Source organism: Myiozetetes cayanensis, unplaced genomic scaffold, assembly GCF_022539395.1.
Source record: "Myiozetetes cayanensis isolate MyiCay16 unplaced genomic scaffold, myiCay2020 scf21, whole genome shotgun sequence".
In the NCBI taxonomy this organism is placed as follows: domain Eukaryota; kingdom Metazoa; phylum Chordata; class Aves; order Passeriformes; family Tyrannidae; genus Myiozetetes; species Myiozetetes cayanensis.
Genome location: NW_026087423.1, coordinates 14,112,203 through 14,131,295, shown reverse-complemented (window position 1 = coordinate 14,131,295; position 19,093 = coordinate 14,112,203). Strand labels below are relative to the sequence as shown.

At 40.0% G+C, this 19,093-nt stretch overlaps 1 protein-coding gene across 3 annotated transcripts in view; it reads left to right on the top strand.

Annotated features, from left to right (window-relative positions):
- The window catches only part of MAPK1 (mitogen-activated protein kinase 1), a 40,157-nt gene extending 21,704 nt beyond the window's left edge, over positions 1 to 18,453 (top strand). The window contains exons 4-9 of one of the 3 annotated variants that reach the window (XM_050318883.1): positions 2,188 to 2,304; positions 3,431 to 3,545; positions 4,097 to 4,228; positions 6,183 to 6,292; positions 7,019 to 7,142; positions 9,421 to 18,453. In XM_050318883.1, the coding sequence (XP_050174840.1) occupies positions 2,188 to 2,304; positions 3,431 to 3,545; positions 4,097 to 4,228; positions 6,183 to 6,292; positions 7,019 to 7,135 (591 nt within the window). In that variant the 3' untranslated portion in view covers positions 7,136 to 7,142; positions 9,421 to 18,453. Of the gene's footprint in view, positions 1 to 2,187; positions 2,305 to 3,430; positions 3,546 to 4,096; positions 4,229 to 6,182; positions 6,293 to 7,018; positions 7,153 to 9,420 lie in introns of all 3 variants that reach the window. The other 2 variants (XM_050318881.1, XM_050318882.1) reach the window with 2 other exon arrangements.
- Positions 18,454 to 19,093: the final 640 nt, after the last annotated feature.

Genomic DNA, 19,093 nt, shown 5'->3' with positions numbered 1-19,093 from the left:
TCTCAGCAGCATCTGTTCTCTCTCCGAGGCATGAAGCACTGACTGGCATACCTGGGTCTTTCATTATGCAGGAACTGTGTGCCTTCACCTGTGCAGCCAGCGCTGGGCTTGTCCCTCACACCCAGGACTGCAGAGCAGGGCAGAACTCTGGCCTCTCCAGCTGTTCTTGTCCCTTGCACTGGCACTGCAGGCAGAGCTCTGGATCTTCAGCTTCTTTTTACTCTGCTCTGCTGTAACACTTTTGTCAGCTCTGCAGCCAAAACGCTCTTCCTTGCATCTGCATGCAACCTTGAAGCCTTTCTCACTAATGGTGTTTCCTCATTTCTGCTTAACCTGTTCCTGCTCCAGTCAGCAGGGGCTTTTTGTCATTTTAATGAGCTCTGTGTCCATCCCATGTGCATTTTTCAACTTGAGAGATTGACAGACACCTTCTGTAATTCAGTTCTTGCTCCTCACTGGGAACCAGAGAGTGTCTTCTTTTGTTTTAATAGTAACAAACCCTACCACTTTACTTATGTGTAATACTAAAATTCTGCACAAGTCTCCTTGCCTGTCATCTTATCTAGCTTTCTTCTGAGGTTAGGAGGAAGAGATTACAACAGTTTTGCCTGCCTGCATAATTATTTTCTGAACTCTCTAAGATGTCCTTTACAATTTCTTTGCTTCTGTCTTTAGAGGAGACTCTTCTGATTATTTGTACTGAATCTCTTTATGTAAGCTGCTAATTGTACACAAGGCAGCTGCTCTGGTCTTGTAGCCTGGGAAAACCTTGACATGTTTAAAAGGGTTCCTTCTGGGTTTGTTTTTTAAGGATTCAGGGGTTTGGGTTTATTATTTTATTATGTAGCTAAAGCCATGTCATGCAGCCTAGCTTATGACATTCATCATTACCTTTTCTTCAGACCCTGTGTGTGACAGTCAGCTGCTGAATTTTCTCTTTTAGAGGTGGCTTTTAGTCAGCTGAATCACTTCTTCCCTAACTGATCCATAAGTTGTCTCACAGACAGGTTGTCCCTCCAGGAAAATTTAGGAGTAGCTGCCAGGGTACAGTGAGGTTTCTGTGGCTATGATGGGATTATCCATTACTGACATTGTTGAGTACAACATATTGTTACTTCACATTTTGAATATAATCAATGTACACAATCACTATAAAAGAGTAAATATTATAAAACATGCAGAGGAACCTCCCAACTGTTTGCCACTCCTGCATTTGATGCCTTGTTTTCGTGAGAGTACGTATTTTTTCATGCAAATACACTCTGTGTGGAAACCATAAGCTGGTATTTGCTTGGGGGATAGCAGAACCATAGGAACATGTCTAATGTGCTGCTCAACAACCTTGCCATTGACCTTTGGGAAGGTAAGAAAGGAACAGCTGCTCTGCTATAGAACACTGTCTGTCTCCACATTTTCAATTTTTTTTTTAATTTCTCTCTAAAGAGAGGGCTCCCTAAATAGCTCTGAAAACCATGGAGCCTCCTTGACAGAATATAGCTAAAACAACCTTTTCCGTTTTGCTGAACTTGCTAGTCTAAATCAGAGTTTATTTTTCTTTTCTTTGTTAGATAAAACTATTTACCTGATACAGTGTTCACAAATATATTTTTTTTTGCGTGTGTTTAGTTTTGGGGGGATTTTTTTTTATTTTAAGCTCATGCTTCCTTCAACAACCTGTAATCTCTCCAGTCTACCTTTATCTCATGCTTGGATAGGTTGTGTCTCATGCAAAGATGCAGTAATGGTGGTAACTTCTGTAAGAATGGGTGTTGAACTTGGTTACAAATGTGTTGGTTGCTAATTTTGTTTTCTGGAAAGCTTAATTGCTTTCTCTTTTTGTTTTCTGGTGAATTGCTAAGAGTTTGGAGCAGTGTATCTTGCCAGCTGTCTGGCAGAGGTGCTGTTCAGTAAGCCCATAGTGGAATGTAAATTGTGTACCAGGAACATCTTTTTTCCCCCAAGTGTTTATTCTTCCTGGCCCCTGAATGGTGGCTGGATACTCTTTCTAGTTGATCCAAAACATTTTTCTTGAACTTTGTACATTAATTTTTTTCTAAAAACATAGGTTGCCATCACTGTTTTGGACGTGTTCCATCATTGGTTGGGGAATGATGAATTAGTAATGTTATAATATTGGAATATGTATGTCTAATGTGCCCTTTTTCCTGTTTATTTCTCTAAACCCAGATTTGTGACTTTGGATTGGCTCGCGTTGCAGATCCTGATCATGATCACACAGGATTCTTGACAGAGTATGTGGCCACACGTTGGTACAGGGCTCCTGAAATTATGCTGAATTCTAAGGTGAGAGACAGAGTGTGCTGCTGTGGTGCTTCTGGGGCTGGTTATTCCTTTGTGAGTACCAGCTGTGCTTCCACCTCTCTGTGTTTTTAGGGTCAGAATACGTGCATAGTCTTGGGGAAAAGTGATAATGGATTTGCAGTACAACTACTGGCTGGCAGTAAATTTGTGATTCCAGAATCAATTATTGGATGCTGCAGCTGAGTAATCTTGTGCAGGACTTCCCACGTCTCCAGTTCCTTGGCAGTCACGGGACTGCTTCCATAACTGCTCTGCCACTGAGGAGGACAGAAGGGTTAGGAATGAGCATTCCACTGCTGCCTTCGTCAAGGCTGCAAATGCTGCCTTAATGTTATCTTGACATCTTAATTTAGTTTTAGAATGTATAATGAGAGCGAATCTCATTCTGAATGAAGGCACGTGATCTTTGTTATGTGCCAGTCTTAATTGCATTCCCATAGTCTCCATGAAATCATTCCTTTGGGTTTTATATACTTGGAATTACTGTTGTGTTCTTCTGTGGCCATTTTAAGGTGTGTGCAGGCCCTGTGTGCTGTGGGTTATGGGTGTCTTTCAGAACCCCTGCGTGGGCTCCCACAGCAAAACACCTGGGTGACACCTGAGGTTGTACTGGATATTTTGGGAAGACTCTGTTGTTTCTGTAGGATATGCAGCGTTGGGTGGGTTTGGTTGGTTGAGGCAATAGTGTGTCTAAGGTGCTTTTAGGAAACAGACATCTGACCAATCCAGGGCTCCATGCATGTTTAGGGCGCTGTCAGGAGCTGTGGAATTAAGAATACTTGGTTTCCAAAATTTGTTAGTTTAAATTTGCAATAAAATCAGGGAGTCTTGAAAATTTGCAGTTGGTAACAGATTAGCTAAAACTTCGAGAATCCTTTTGGAAGAGCATGTCTTGGATACTTCAGTTCTTGCTACCCCTTCAAAGTAGTGTTTTGATAGAGGATTCTTAATTATTTCATTCTTTACAGAAAAAAAGAAACAGCATGAACAAGCATGACTCATCTAAAAAAAAAAAGATTATTTGTGTGCACTTCCACAATTTACTAACATAACATGTTGCTGCAGTTATGCAAAAATTTGAGAAAAATGTGTTTCTGCTTCCCTGCAGGGTTACACCAAGTCTATTGACATCTGGTCAGTGGGCTGCATTCTGGCAGAGATGCTCTCCAACAGACCTATCTTTCCAGGAAAACACTACCTTGACCAACTTAACCATATCCTTGGTAAGTTTTACAGAAAAGCAGCATTTCCACATCCATCTGTCTCTCTCCGTCTTTTCTACCAGTTGGGCTGGTCTTTCTCCTGGGGGTCAGTGTGTAAGGTACGGATCTGTAGGTGTATTAGCTGCTCCCTGTAGTTATTGCTGCAGGGATTTCTAAATCTAATCATTGGTTTGGGGACAACTAGAGGATACTTACCAATGTGTTTACTACATCAGCAGAGATGTTTTTAAAGCAAAATTAAAAAAAAAAATACTTAAAAAGCTCATATATTATTAGATTCAGGTCAAATTTTAAAAAATTTCTATGAATAAACAACTTACATAAATCTTTTTAACAAGTTACTGGTCATTAGAAAACTCAAATGCATTTGTTTATTAAAAAATGTTTTTAGTAAAGGTTTCTAAAAAACTTCTGAGATATTCTGTGGTCTTAAAACATTAAGTCTGAAATCCTCTTCCCCAGCAGTTTTAATACTGAGTTTTACCAGATAGATACAACTGTATTAATATGCTTTTCACAGAATGCACTGTTGTTTGTATTAATTTTTTTAGGTATACTTGGATCCCCTTCCCAAGAAGATTTGAATTGTATAATAAATTTAAAGGCCAGAAACTACTTGCTTTCCCTACCACACAAAAATAAGGTACCATGGAACAGGCTGTTTCCAAATGCTGACCCCAAAGGTATTGTATGCTTTATTACATTGTGTCAAAATAATGACGGGATGGGAGTTTTTAAAACCATCCTAAATAGAACATGCAGGTCCTTTAAAACAGCACTATAAAATCACAAACCAATGTGAAATCCTCATAGTGGCTTATCTTTTTAAATTTGAATTTTTGGTAACTCTAAGATTACATATTGTGGTGTTTGATCTTTAACTCACATGTAAAATCCAAACCTCTGTCACTGTGCTGAACATCAGAGTTGGATTTTGACATCAGCATGGAACAAGTCCTGAACTTTGTTTCTGACAGCAGACAGCAAACAGCAGCTTGTTGCTGCACTGAGTAGGGTTTGCACAGACTGGGTGTCAGTTCTAGATCAGACAGGGTCATGTCAGTCAAAGAAGGGGTCCTTAGGCACTGTGAAAGATTAAAATTTAATGGGTTAAAGAATTCAGTTATAAATTGAGCAAACGTTTTAAAAGCAAGGGACGTAATAATTGTTGCCTTTCTTAACAAGGCTTTAGTAAAGGGTAAATTTGATTTTGTTTTGCTAAATAGCAATTAATTTGCCATTTAAACTCTACTTCTTACAGTTTAAGGGTTGTTTTGTTCACAGTACAGTGCTCTGACACAATTCGTAAGTCACTCCTTTTTAACTGATATGATACTTTAAGTGGTACTAAGTACCATGTAGAAGCTAATTTCTGCAGATGGAACTATGTCAAACTGATTATCCTTGTCATTGAGAGAAACAGCAGTGATCGATTCTGCTTTTATAACAGTGCTTGTCAGTGTGAGAATTGTTACCAAGGGCTTTGACAGCTCAGATTGCAAATGCTGGTGCCTGAGCTGAAAGGGAATGTGCCGTTTGCTGACTTGTGCAGCTCCTTCTCATCGACATCCTCAGAGCAGCTTTTACAGGGCAGCTTTTCCAAGAGCTGGTTGTCAGTCACTCCAGGAGCAGAACCGTGCACAACATGCTCCAGCACAGAGTGAGCACGTGAGCTGCCAGCAGTGGGAAAACTGCAGCAAAATACCGGCTGTTAACTGTGGGGCAAGTTTGAAGCTCTTGGAGCTGCCTCTGAATGCAGTGCTGGGTGTGCACCTCATCCCAGGGCAAAGCTGCAACTGCTGTGCTGCAGCCAGAAACCTCTGTTAACATTCTGGTTCACAAGTCATGTGGTGAGGAGAAGAAATGTGATGGAATTTAGGATACTGCAGATATCTTTGGGCTTCTTGCTCCTACAGTCACTCTGTTTTCTTTTCTTGCACTGATGTTTGTCCAGAGTTTCATCAGACCTCACTCTCTGTCTTACTGGATCTTCAGGTTCCCTATGGATTCTTTACAAATTGTCTTCAACAGATTTGAATATAAATATATTTCCATCTTCTCCGGAGAGTGTCTTCTGGGCTGGTGGTTGTGCTCAAATAGTTCACTGGGATGACCTAGAACTCCTAATAACTCCGGATAACATTTTTGTGCATAAACAGCAAAGTTTTCTTTTCACAATAAGAACATACTCTTAATTATCTATTCCAGAAAAGCTCTAGCTTGGTTTGGGTTTTGGCACAAAAATCCAAAGCATTTTTCTGACAGAAGAAAAAGTCTCATCTATTTAATTTCTGCTGCAGTTAAAACTAGATCGTTCCATAGGATTCTATGCATTTGTTCTCTTGACATCTGTTCTGAGGCTGAAGGGCCTGTGGAAGGGTGACACCTCTGTTAGACAGATCATGCCAAAGGCAGCTGTAGCCCAAGAATGGCAATGGATAGGCAGGCAGAGATCTCTGCCCAGGTTACAGCTCACAGTCTTCTGCTTCTGTCACTGCTGCTCTGGCCAGGGAACTCCAGATGTACACTGACATTGGCACAGAACTCGGGGTGCTGGGGGTTCTCTGTGTAATATCTGTGTTTGTAACACTTTTGTGGAGTGTGTATTAAACTCTTGCTCACTTTTTTCCCTCTTAGCACTTGATTTGTTGGATAAAATGTTGACCTTTAATCCTCATAAGCGGATTGAAGTGGAGCAAGCTTTAGCCCATCCATATCTGGAGCAGTATTATGATCCAAGCGATGAGGTAAAGACATTGTTAAAATGTAAACATTGATTAAATTGCACAGCAGGTTATTTCCTACTTTAATTTAAGGGTGGTGTTTCTACTGATGTAATGGAGTTGAAGAAGGAATTCCATCAATTTACCAAAATTTTTTATTTCTCATTGTAGCACAGCATTTTTGAGACACCACACACTAAATAGATGCTAAGGTGTCCCCTCCAGGAAATGGAGATTCTCAGCTCATGTGGCCTTGTTTCATAATGTCTGAGAAAAAGGAGGAGAATGACTGAATTTGCCATTGGATTATGCTTTAAAAACCCTGAATTAGTACTTGCTGTAGTTCAGCGTACAGTTCTGAGGAGATTTTCTGGTTACTTTTGGTGAAGAACTAAGGGAGGAGGAAATAAACTAGTTTTCCCTTAAGGGACAAATACGTTTATTCCAAGAAATACAATGTTTAGGATAATTTTTTCTGCAGGTAGATACTGAGTTATGAGCCTGTAACAAATATTTTAACTTGAGGTTTAGATTTGAGTAGCTCCTTACTGTGATTTGATTTAAAATTTGGTAAACTAATATGTGTAAAGCATACACAGGACTAATAGAAGGAGTTCTGCCCTGAAGGCTGCAGTGTTGGATATTTTTGTAAAGGGCATTTTCAGGATTTTTTCCCCATCTGTACAAGGACTGCATGAAATTCAGCTGAAGAGTAATACTAAAGTAATAATATTTCTTTGCATTATCAAGCCTGTAGCTGAAGCACCCTTCAAGTTTGATATGGAGTTGGATGACTTGCCGAAGGAAAAGCTGAAAGAACTGATTTTTGAGGAAACTGCTAGATTCCAGCCAGGATACCGATCTTAAATTGTGTGTAGGTAAAGGTAAAGTCACAGCAGTGTGGAACCACTTGGGCAGGGGGGAACAATTTGGGACTTAGTTGCCACTAGTGAAATGTAGGACTTGCCTTTTCCAGTGCCCTAGTAACTCCTTGTCCAAGGACCTGACCTCAGTCCCGTTCTGTTATTGAAGAAACAGTTTCTGTTTGTCCACGGCTTTGAAAAGCCTGTATGGAATCCAGGCAACTGTCCCAGATGTTTACCTAGTTTGTAGATTACCTTTAAGAAATTAGAATTACATTTCAGTAGCTCTGCTTGGAAAGAAAGTGATGGTAATGCTTTGAAATGCAAATTTTAAACATTTTAAGGGGCAATGTCCTTCATATATTACAGATTATTCTGTCATATGGCTCCAAACAGTTTAAAAAAAACCCCTCCTCCTAAATGTACTGTACAGAGAAGAAATGTCTTAAATTATTTAAGAGGAAAACATACATGGAGCTTCAGTATGAATTATCTTCAGTTTTAAGTAACTCTGAAATAGTGTGAGTAAATAAGAACAGGTATCTAAGTATTCATAAATTAGTTGCAATTAGTCTTCCTAGTATTTTGAAGAGCTAAAATTTTAATTTAAAATGTAATGTACTGATATTCACCGACTCTTTTATTTTTTTTGACTGGTCTTCCTATACCAGAAGGCTTGCACATCTCAGGAGTGTGCAATTTTTTTTCATACAAAATTGGTCAAATGCTGACTTGAATAATTTTTATAATACTTGTGAAACTTCTATGATGCTAATAGGTTAAAGTACCAAAGTTTTATGACTGGAAAAGAAAAACAAACCAAAGAGAGGAGCCTGTTGTGGGCTGCCTGGTTCATGCTCTCTGTGCTGTCCTCCATCCAGCAGCATTCCACAATCACCGGTTTGTGTGGGCAGTTCCAGCAGGAAGTTTTGAGCCAGGGAACTTCCTCACTGCCAGAAATCCCCAGCTCTGCTGGCAGTGTGTAGGAGCTTTGTGGCTTTCCTTTAAGCAATAATTCTTCTGCACTAAAAATTGGATTTCAGTTTCTGCATTGCATATACCCCCAGGTTTTTATTTAACGATGAATTCATAGGAAAGGAAGAAAAAAAGGTGGGGGGGAGCTTTGGAAAATACAATTTTTACTTAAATAGGGTAACTGATATTGCCTCTATCTTGAATATTCAGACGTATAGAAGCTCACAAATGAAGTGAATTTGATTTTTACAAATACTGCATTCTGTTTATTTAAGCTTGCTAGCTGACATTGAAACTATTATAATAATGGTATGTTAGAGAAATCTGAGATTCACACAGCTGGCTCTTAATAGTTGGGCATTGCCAGTAGGAACAGACCTGGGACATAGTGCCGTGACTGGTGCTCCCTTCCTATCCACGTTTTCTGAAGCAGATTCTGTACAAGAGCACAAGCTGTGCATGTACACACTGGGGAAGAGAATTAGATAAGTTTTTAGGAGCAAGATGAAACCTGTTGCTAATAGGCCATAGTGCCAGGGAAGGGACAGCAAGTAGCTACTGCTGGTAAATCATAGCTTGTGATCTCTCCTGCTTGCCTCTTTGTCTACACCATACCTAGTTTGTATTAGAGATTAAGGGCTAAAGGGATTAGGGATAAAGGTACCAGTGATCTGGTGTGAGTGGAAATTTCTGGTTTACTTAAAATGGTACCTTCAAATGCCACTATGCAGAGTTGGTTTGGCCAACACGATGCTGAAATTGAAATATTGTACTGAGCTTGATAAGGATATGCTGGTAATTTGTCCATGTCATTTGTGGTTACAATTGCCAGCAGTGCCATAGCACAACAGCTGACATCCTAGTTGGGGCCAGTCCCCAGGAGTTGGCTTAAAATGGACAGAAACAGTCTCCTCCTGGGCACTCCTGCTCCCCTACACTCCCCCCAGGTTTTACCAGCCAGCTCTTCTCTCTGGGCTGTTTCTCAAGATTCAAAGTGTCTCCCTGGGTTGTAGTTTTTGGACTTGATAAGCAATGTGAAAATAACAGATTTTTGGTTCAGACAACCAAATCATGTACTTCTTAATTGATTAGTTATGTTTATTCTTTCTAATCTTTTGAAGATTGAAAATTCTAGTTTAAAATGGAATGCCCTGATATGCACTGTCTCTGACTTATTTTTTAACTTATATTGGTCCTGCTGTCTGACTCACGGTAAACATACTGTGTACAGAGCACAGAAATACGGAAAGTGCTTGTTTTAAAAGGCAGTGTGAAACTTCCTTCACTGAAATATGTCTCTGCTCTCTTTTGCAGGACAAGGACTTAAAGGACTGGGCATGCTCAAACGTTGCTGTTCCTCTTCCCAGTTCTTTATTGTTGGTCATGTCTTGTGGCCTCTCTCAGCTTATCCACTAACTCCTTTGAGCCATTCAGGAGGGCGGTTCCTGGTAGTTTCGACTTTTCATGCTTTCAATGAATCTTTAAGGCTGAAGAATTGTAATTGACACTCCTCTGCGTAATGCCCATTGTTGACCTGTTGCAGTACTGTACTGTACGTGCACCTACTGCTGCCCGTGTTTTAACTGCTTGCTTTCTGGTTTGAAAGATGCAGTGGTTCCTTTCACTCCTGGATCAATATCCAAGAAGATAATTCGTTAACCTGTAAGACGTTTACACCATGAACTATGTTTTTCTGACTTTACTGAAGTCGCTGGCATCTTTTTTTTTTTTTTTTTTTTTTTTTTTAGAAAAGCTATTATTCAGGGCACTTTAGTCAGTGACATCCCAGATTTTTTTTGCACGTCCTTTTTAACTAGAAATGGTTGGTTGGCATCCAGCGGAGTGTGTACCATTGTGCTATGGATTGCAGCATAAGTCATGTTCATGTTAATCTTGCTTATGCACTTGTTTGGGTGTCCTGTGCTGTACATGCAGGTATTCTATACAGTGCAAGAGCCACATAGGAACCCAACTTAACTGAATTCACCTAAGAAACATTTTTCCATGTGTTGACAAAATTTGTACCTTTTTTTCCCCTGCTTTTTCTAAAAGAGATCATCTAAAGTTTAACCATGTTGGAGACATAGTACTCCCGAAGTTCATCCCGTGTAGTGGTGTTTATATGGAGCAGCGTGGCATCACCAGCCTCTGTTTGTTCCCCTGAGGTGGAAGGTTAGGAATTCCACAATGGTGTGATGACCCCATGGCCAGTGCTGTTCTCTGGGGAAGGCAGCCCTATCTGGTGGCAAGCAAGAAACCAAAATATGGTGTTAATAAACTCAGTCTACATCCTGCATACCAATGAAGTGCTTCAAATGAGGATTGATATTTTTTACATTTGAATCTAATCACTGACATTCAGAATTCTTGCAGAGAGGAACGAACACTGCATCTTTAAATGAGAAAGTTTGATTTTACTTTTGCTCCTACAGCATGTCAGCATCTCAAGTTCATTTCTTGCAACCTACACTATGGTGATTTGTAATCAAGCCTCCATGAGCTCGTGACATGAAGTACTGTTCTGTTGTCAAGTACTATCAAACTTTTCTGATAATGCTGAGTTAGGACAACCAAACAAAGCTAGCACTAAATAACGTTTAAAATTGTATATCTTTTAATGATCTTTTCAAGTATTTGTTACTGAAATTGTATAATGTGGAGTTTACTAGGTGTTATGTTCCAGTGCAGTGCCTCCTTTTCTTTCCCCACTGCTCTCTGTGGTGAGAAATTTGCCTTGTTTAAAATAATTACTGTGCCCTCGCATGACTGTTAAAGCTTTCTGTGCAAAGATGATTGTCTAAGTGCCACATGCCTATGATTGAGAAAAAAAAAAAAAAATCTATTGTTACCTCTGAGTTGTGTTCAACTGAAATGCTATTCAACAAATAACTTAGGAAAAATAGTTCTATTTTTAGCTTTTCATATCTCTGCTGTCTTTTTCTCATTTTATTTTGGCAGCAGTGAAGAATGGATTGTATAAAGACTGCTTGCTAATATTAACAAAATGCACTTGTAATTCCTGGAAATAAATTTAAATCTTATATCTTCACATTAACATTAAGAATTAGTTTTTGGTTTCCTCTTGGGTAATGTCTTTGAATGGAAATCAGATTCAATTGCTACTGTAGTATATAAGGATGCTGGCTGGGTAATAACTCCAGGCTTCCTCATACCATTTAGTCTGCTCTTCACAGAAATTAGAAAGCCATTAATTTAGATTTCAGTAGGTAAGGGTGCTTACAAGATTCCATTTCAAAATTTTCTTTTTCCTCTAGTTTAAGTGTTAGTCTGCCAAAACTAATTTTTAATCAGCAAGGGTTCATCATTAAAGGGCATTTTCTATTAGGAAATTCCTGTGGTACGTAAATCTCTGTTGCGGGGAACAAACTTGGAGCATTGTCAGGACACTACACAAGTGACCATTGGATCGTGGTGTGGAACCTATGCTAAAAACATTTCTGTAGAAGAAATATGCACTTGACTGTTGATACTAGTGTAGAAATTTCTCTTGACCTTTCTACACATCTTTACCAAAATGCTTTTCTCACTCAGTTGTGAAAAGTTGGAATATTTCTAGATTCTCTCTACTTGTATGATCATCATTACAACAGGAATAATTTTTGGCATGGTTGGAAAGATGACTGTTACTGAAATTAGTTTGTAACACCTCAGTTTTAATTTATTAAGGAAGAACTTTGGCAGCTTACTTCACCCTTCTCTTTCCCAATTCTTTTTTTAAATACTTTCTTTCATTTTGGATGTTTGGGGAGGTGTAGACTTACCCTTGCATCCTGTCTCTCTGAGTGAGAAGCTGAGGGTTTCCTTTACCTAATGTCTGGTGCTTTCGGGCTTTGTTCCTTAGCTACTCTTGCTGAATCCCATTAGCATCCATCAGGATCCGTAACCACATCCATCGATCTTTTACTGAATTCAATAAACATTGGTGGGTTGAATTTGTTGATGTGTCACATGCCGAAGCATGGTTTTATTTTTTTTTTTGGTCAGATTCTGAAAATAGTTTAAAAGAAGGTGCCTCTAACAACACTGTGTTAGGTCAGTTATTTCACCATTTTACGTTGGGTTTTTTTCTTTATGCATTTTTTATATTTTAGAGCGGAGAACAGCAACTCTTTAATCAAAGTAGCATGCATACTTCACGGTAAAGATGCTTTGGGAGTAAGGAGTGTAAACAGTTCACAAAAACATTCCAACCTTGCAGCTGAAGAAAAATATGCAAACCCAAAATTCTCATGGATGCTTTGGCAAATAAGTGTCTGGCTCTGCTGTCCTGCCTGTCGCCAGCCTCTTCCTCACCCCTGTGACACGACACCAGAGCCTGGTTTGCACCAGAGCTTGGGAGCAGCACTGGTGACATAACTTGGCAGTGGCCAAACCTGAGGAGCTGAGCAGGGCTTTTCTTGTGGAATGAGAGAAACTAAAACCTGTTGTTGCTGCCCACTGTAATATGCTATGATATATTTATACCATGTCAAAGTTGTTTGCTGAGCAACTGTACTATAGATTTAAACTTTATTAATATATATTTGCTTATGTTAGTGTAGTTTATATAGTCCTTGGTTATTGATAAATTTATTGTGTTGTTACAGCACAGTGATATGGTATAAATATAGGTCTCTACATACGCACCATATACTTATAAATTTGGTCCCTTGCATAGTACTTTTATATTTGTACAGCAATGTCTTCAAGCAATCCCAGATTTTAGGGGAAATATTTTTGTAAATGCAGTGGTTTAAATGAAAAGGTCCAAACAATCCTTTCACTAAGTTTTAAATACATTTGTGGTTCAAAATGGTTTAGTTAACAATTGAAATCAAGACACTAAATTAGTGAAAAGTGCACATTAGTAAAGTGAAGCTTACAGTGGTTTTTGTAGCATGTGCTGTGATCAAACCAAGTGACACAACGGTGGAAATGTAAAAGTTGGACTACTTGTGTAAATCCAGAACAAACTTCTACAGGTTGCAGCTGGTTTACTTACTATTGTTGCCTTTTCTCGTGTTGTATCAGCGTAGAGCACTCTTAAAATACTCAAACTGCTTTGTCTTTGCTTTGTACTGTTGGTGCCTTCTTAGTCATGTACCCCACAAGTCCTGCATAGCTAATTTAGTTAATGGTAAGTTTAAAATAAAAAAGCAAAGGAAGATTTTATAAAAAAAATTAAATCATTTTCTGTATGTTCTTCTTCATTGTAACAATTAAACATTTATATTGTGACAGATTTGTGATTTGGTTAATCTGTATAGATCAATTGTAAGTAGCAAAGGTTTATATTTCGTCTTATTCTTTTGATGTTGTAAACGTTTGTGATTTTCTTTTTTAAATCAGGTAACTTAATGTTCTGTTTTGTTTTTGGCATCTGAATCGTGTAAAAACAAATGCAAAGAAAATCATTAAATTGTGTCCCTGTATTACCAAACCAGCATAGTTCTGTGCATATATAGAGCGACTGGGACTTTGCTTTGCCCTGAGCTGCTGGTCCAAAGGCTGGTGTGGATCATATTGGCTTATCCAAAAATGACCCTTCCTGCAGTCAGTGTTTGTAAATACTTGAGTGTGTGTGTCCCACTATAGAACTGTACCAACTTGTAATTAAATTAGGGAAGCCATCCAAAAAAAACACAGGTGAAGTTTCTTTATAGACAGGAAGAAATGTTTTATCTTTAAGTTATGAAATCATCAGCATTTTGACCTGTAGAGCACACAATCAATGCAAATCGATTCCAGTGTATCGGATGATTCACATGCTTTTTTGACACTCTTTATATGGATATTGCACTGTTCCCATGAAATCTTGAAAATTGTGACTTGCACAACCCTTAGAGACCACGTTTTCATCACTTCAGTATGAAAATGTTCTTGAAATGGGCTTGAAATGTGGGATTTCTGGGAGCAGTTCAAGTAAGTTACATCACTGGCACAGGCTTTTAATTAATTTTTTTGAATTTTTTTTAGCCTAAAATCAGACTGTGCCAAAGAACTGAACTCTTAAAAGGTGTAGCTGGATAATGGCAGCTAGAAATGTCTCTAATTAATATGAAACCACAGAAAATGTGACCTGAAACTAAACTAACTGTAACTGACAGCTCTGTAACAGCTCTGAGAATTGGCTTGTCAGAATACATCTCTCCATCCCCTCTTTGGCTTTCACTGCAGCGTACAGAATTTTTTCCCAAAACACTACAGAATGTGATTCTCGACATAGATGGGTTTATGTGTGTTCTTACTTTTTGTTGGCTGGGGCTGTTCCCCTGGCAGAATGTGTGTTCACCATAGTATGTTCTTCAAGATACAACTGCACTGCAGCTTGGCTCCGTGGAGGTTTTGACAAGATCCTGATTGACTTCATGTTGTTGTGTTGTTTCAGTCAGGTTAGTTTGAAATACCACGCAGATTTCCTGTATTTCACCAGAACTGGAGGCTGATCCTCTCCATCTGTAAATCTTCAAGTGTAGTGGGCACTCTTGGACTGTGGGAGCCCAAGTTGGGTGCATGGATTGGGCGGGGACTGGTGGTTCCAGGGAGAGCCCCTGGGTTCTGGAAGCTGAGCTGCCTGTGCTGGGGCACGTAGTGCACTCGAATACTCGGGAAGGCTGGCAAGGAGCTACTGAGTACAAGCCCTACTTATTGGAAGAGATACTAATGTAGTATAGGTGGCATCAAGCTTTGTAGAGCTCTGACCCAGGTATTTCTCTGCAGACCAAAGATGCTTCTGTGTTGTGCATGTCATCTTCAGTTGTTTTTTCTACTAAACTGCACATATGTTACTCTTGACAAGCTTAAAAAAAATTGAGCTGTGTAGAAGACCTATAAATGTCATTGCATCCGTTGATGGTTTTCTTGCTCTGATGTGTCTTTGCACCACATGTGACTCTCCAGGTTTCAGAGAAGTTCTAGAGCCTCAGCTCCGGTTCCGAAGGCAACTTTGGTGAGTCTGCAAACAGCCCCCTGGTGCTGTGCAAGGTGCCAGAGGTGGCGAGTGTTCACATCCCTGGCACGGCCCCACTCATGGTGGTTCGTGTGAGGACTGATCTTGGGAGTTATATGTGAGAATTGTTCTGTAACCCCTCTGTCTTTCCCCTTTATAAATTATACGGACAACTTTATTTCAGGTGTTTTCCAGAACTCTGCCTGTTTTTTCAGTATATCTTGCTACTGGCAATTTATTTTTCCCTTGTGTTCAAACTCAGTCTGAACAAGTTCCAGTTATTCCAAAAAGTGTTTCTTCTACAGGATTTGTGAGCTTCCTGATGACAAACAACAGGTTATTGATCAGGTTACTTAAACTGATGTAAATCCAGGGAAGAGGTAGGCAAGAAAGCTGGAAGATCTCCTGAGACTCTTCTTGTGGAAACAAAGCATGTGATCTGGTAACTGTATTTGGATTTCTGGGAAGGCAATACACAAATGGAGATAAGGATCAGGAAGGAACAATGCATTTGGCTAACAGGGGCCATGAAACCCAGTTCCACTGGGTTGGTTTTTGGGAACTTTTGCCTGAAGTCCAACAGTCCCTGGTTCAAGCTTTTCTCTTTTTGACTAAATCTTTGAATACCATGTGGACATTGAAAACTTCCTGCTACTTCCCCAGAGTTGCCTCTCATCTTCGTCTTAGCACACACAGAGAGCCCATTTTTCCTGAAGTTCCTTCTCTTTCCGTCTAATTAATTAGTGTGGTAGAGAGATGTGTGATCCTTCTGGCTTTTCATTGTGCTTATGTTCATGCATGAAGGCTGAAAAGAGGAGCCCAGAGGTATTCCATTCCTGATTTCCCTGAAAAGAGCAAGAAATACCTTAACAGGGTGTTGCAGCATTTTCTCATCAAAAAGACAGTGTTAAAAAACCTTTCATTTATCTTCCCAGTCTGAGTTCATGTGCACTCAGCTGCTGACTGAAATCCTGCTCTTCCCTTTCTCCTTCCCTTCCTGCTTGGACTGGGCTGACCTTTGAGCTCCTGAGTTCTCTTGCAGTGACACCGCTCTTCCTCAGGGGTTTACAGTTTCCATGTTGGTTCTCCACAGTCCCTTCTCTGCTATGACTGACTCAATGACTTCACTCCTTTGTTCTTACTTTTCCTTACCCTGCACACTTGGAGATTCCTACAGTCTCACAGTTTGGCTTTTGCTTTTTAATTTGTTTTCCAGTAAAGCTGAGCTAAGGACACAGTTATGCTTCACAGAGCTGGGCCTGGGTACAGGCAGCTGACCCCAGGGCCCTGGTTAAGCTGCTGGCTCTGGGGAGAAAGTGTGGATAGTACAAAGCAGTTCTGGTGCCGGGTCAGTCCTGCCGTGCCTGGGATTGGCACCGGTGTTGGCAGTGCAGAGATCTGTTATTCCAACTCCCAAGTTTAATGCTGACCTTGAACACACAACCTAGAAATAACAGTGGAAAACTGTAGTCTCTCTACTCATGATGTGTGTGTGCTCCAGCATGTCTGAAAATTCAGGATTTTTAGCAAAAACTAATGAATCAAAAGCGGTAGAGGAATACCAGACAAATCTTTTAAACTTGTTATTACTAAAAGACTTGAGATGCACCTTTTTGGGGGTTTTGGTTGCTTGCTTGATTGGTTGTGGGTTTTTTGTAACGTCCAAGACTAAATGGCTTGTTGAGAAGATGTTTTTCTGCCTTAAAACTACAAATGCAAAAATGCTGAATATTTTGAATTTTGGCTTGAGACTGAACTGAGGATATCACAAGAGAGCTGGAAGGTTTTTTAGTCAAGCCTTTCTCCTAGGTCACCTTTGATTTCAATAGCTAGTACTTAAAGGGAAATTTTAAGTAAAAAAACTTTCCTATGTTCCTGGAAGTCATAAGACTCACAGATATTCTAACTTGCAGTTGAGGCATCAGACTCAAGACTTTTTCATGTATTCTGTGTTTTTGAAAAGTTTTTTGGTAGTTTTTGTACACGTGTACTTTTGCAGGCTTTCTGACCAGATGTGCCACAGGTGTGAAGGGAACCCAAACTTGTAGGCCAGTTTGCACACTCAGAAGCACTTCAGTGGATGTTGTTGCTGTCACTGAAGCTCCGTGTTTTGATTCTGTGTTTGCTCTCATGCAGCACAAGTGCAGCACTCCAAACTAAAGTGGGGATTAAGAAAAAAACCTGGTAATTTCTTACTCGTTCTGTTGTAGCTAAACTTAATTTATAAACTTGTTTTTGAGAGTACGTTTAGTATTTTGGAGGAACAAATTTGTTTTTACAGCTGATTTGTTGACATTTCTGTAAGTAAAATATGCTTGTTGCAGCATGGCAAAGGTCTTCATAATTCATGTGTGCTCAACTTAATCACTGGTTTTCTTCTTGTGACAATAAATGGCATTGTACCAAAAGCAATATATCCTGTGTGCAGTTAATAGTGGAAATAATTATTACTGTGCAGCTTGTATTCTCATTGTCTTTGCAGCCTCTAGCATGGATTGTGTGCATTGACAGTAGCTCCAGGCTATTAAAGATGTCTGGGGGGAAAAACAGCTCCTGGATAACACTTGTTTGCTTTCTGGAAGCTGCTGCTTTGAAGCAGAAAAGGGTCACACCTGATGCTGCTTTAAGCTTATTTTCTTGTGAGTCTTATCATCAGAATACATCCAGGTCGGGAGTGTTTCTCTAGATTTGCTCCTCCACATTTTTCCTCTTGAGAAAGGCCCAGGCTCAACACCAGCATCATTAGAGCCAAGGATTTTAACAGAGTGGAAGGGCTTTTTTCTCTGCTTGATTCTGGGGTTCTGCTAAGCTGTGCCTTAGAGCACAGCACTGTAAAAAGACTTGTGGAGTGCTGCAACTGATTTTGCTCACCAACTACTTAACTCGAGACCAGATAAGACCTTGCAGGCAATTTGCAAAACTTGGGAACTCTCTAGTCCTAAATTCTGTTCCCTCCTGCCTCCCAGTACCAATTCTGCACTACTGGTTCTGCAAGTAAACAAACCCTTGATGACTCCCTTCAGAGGGAAGCTTTGGTTTTCATTTCTGGGTGCTCAAAAGGGCAAGATATTAAGACAGTTCTCTCCCATCACTGGTATTTGACTGCTAGTGTAGTAGTCATAATACTGAGTTGTCACTGTACTCATGCTGTAGAAATAACAGGGCTGAAGAACTTGCTCTTCTCAATATGTATATTCCTCCTCGCTTTCAAAGTCTGTAGAAAAATACCTACTTTCAGTTACGGCTAAATAGCTTTCCTGCATTCTCTGTGCATATTTTTCTCTGCTGCCTCCTACTCTTCTTAAATGTGACTTATTTTACTGCTAGTGGTGTTATAAAAACTGTAGTACTGCAGGTGTCATGTGGTAACTTGTAAATAAAATTACTGTAAACACACAGTCAAGTTCTTTGTGGTGCTGCTCTGTATGTGTGACCCTACCTCAGCTGTCAGTGCTCACTGTGCTTCCCTGGAGGACTTGTGCACGACACTTGATTATAAAGCCCGTGCCTTTTAAAACGAGCCTTTTGCTGGCCAGCCTCAACAGCAGTCTGGTCCTACTAACAAGTCCCAGGTGACTCCAGCATTGACAGGATTCTAGGCAGGAACTTTGCCGTGTCATTTGCCAACTGACAGCAAAGTAGCCCTTCTGTCAGACTGATAGTCAGTGGAGCAATAATAGAGTTTTATATAAATACCTCTAACCATTTGTATAGCAAGTACAGAACCCAAGATTATGGTTGGAAGCTGGTGAGGAAGCTGTTGCTGGGGTGGTGTTTTGTCCTTGGAGCCTGTTGGTGCTAGCCAAGGACTGACTGTTTCCTATTCAAGTGAGATGGCAAAAGAGTGGAAGAGGTCTGACCTGTGCAGAGAACACCAAGTGCAGTGTTTTAGTTAAGAAAATAGGCTGCTCTGCTGTGCTCTCCTTGGGGGTTGTTGAAGTCAGCAGTGGCTGGTCCAGGGCAGAGGGATGGCAGGACTTCCAGGAATAGGAGGGGGACATGCTCAGGAACTCCCTCCCTCTCCAGGAAATCAGTCCT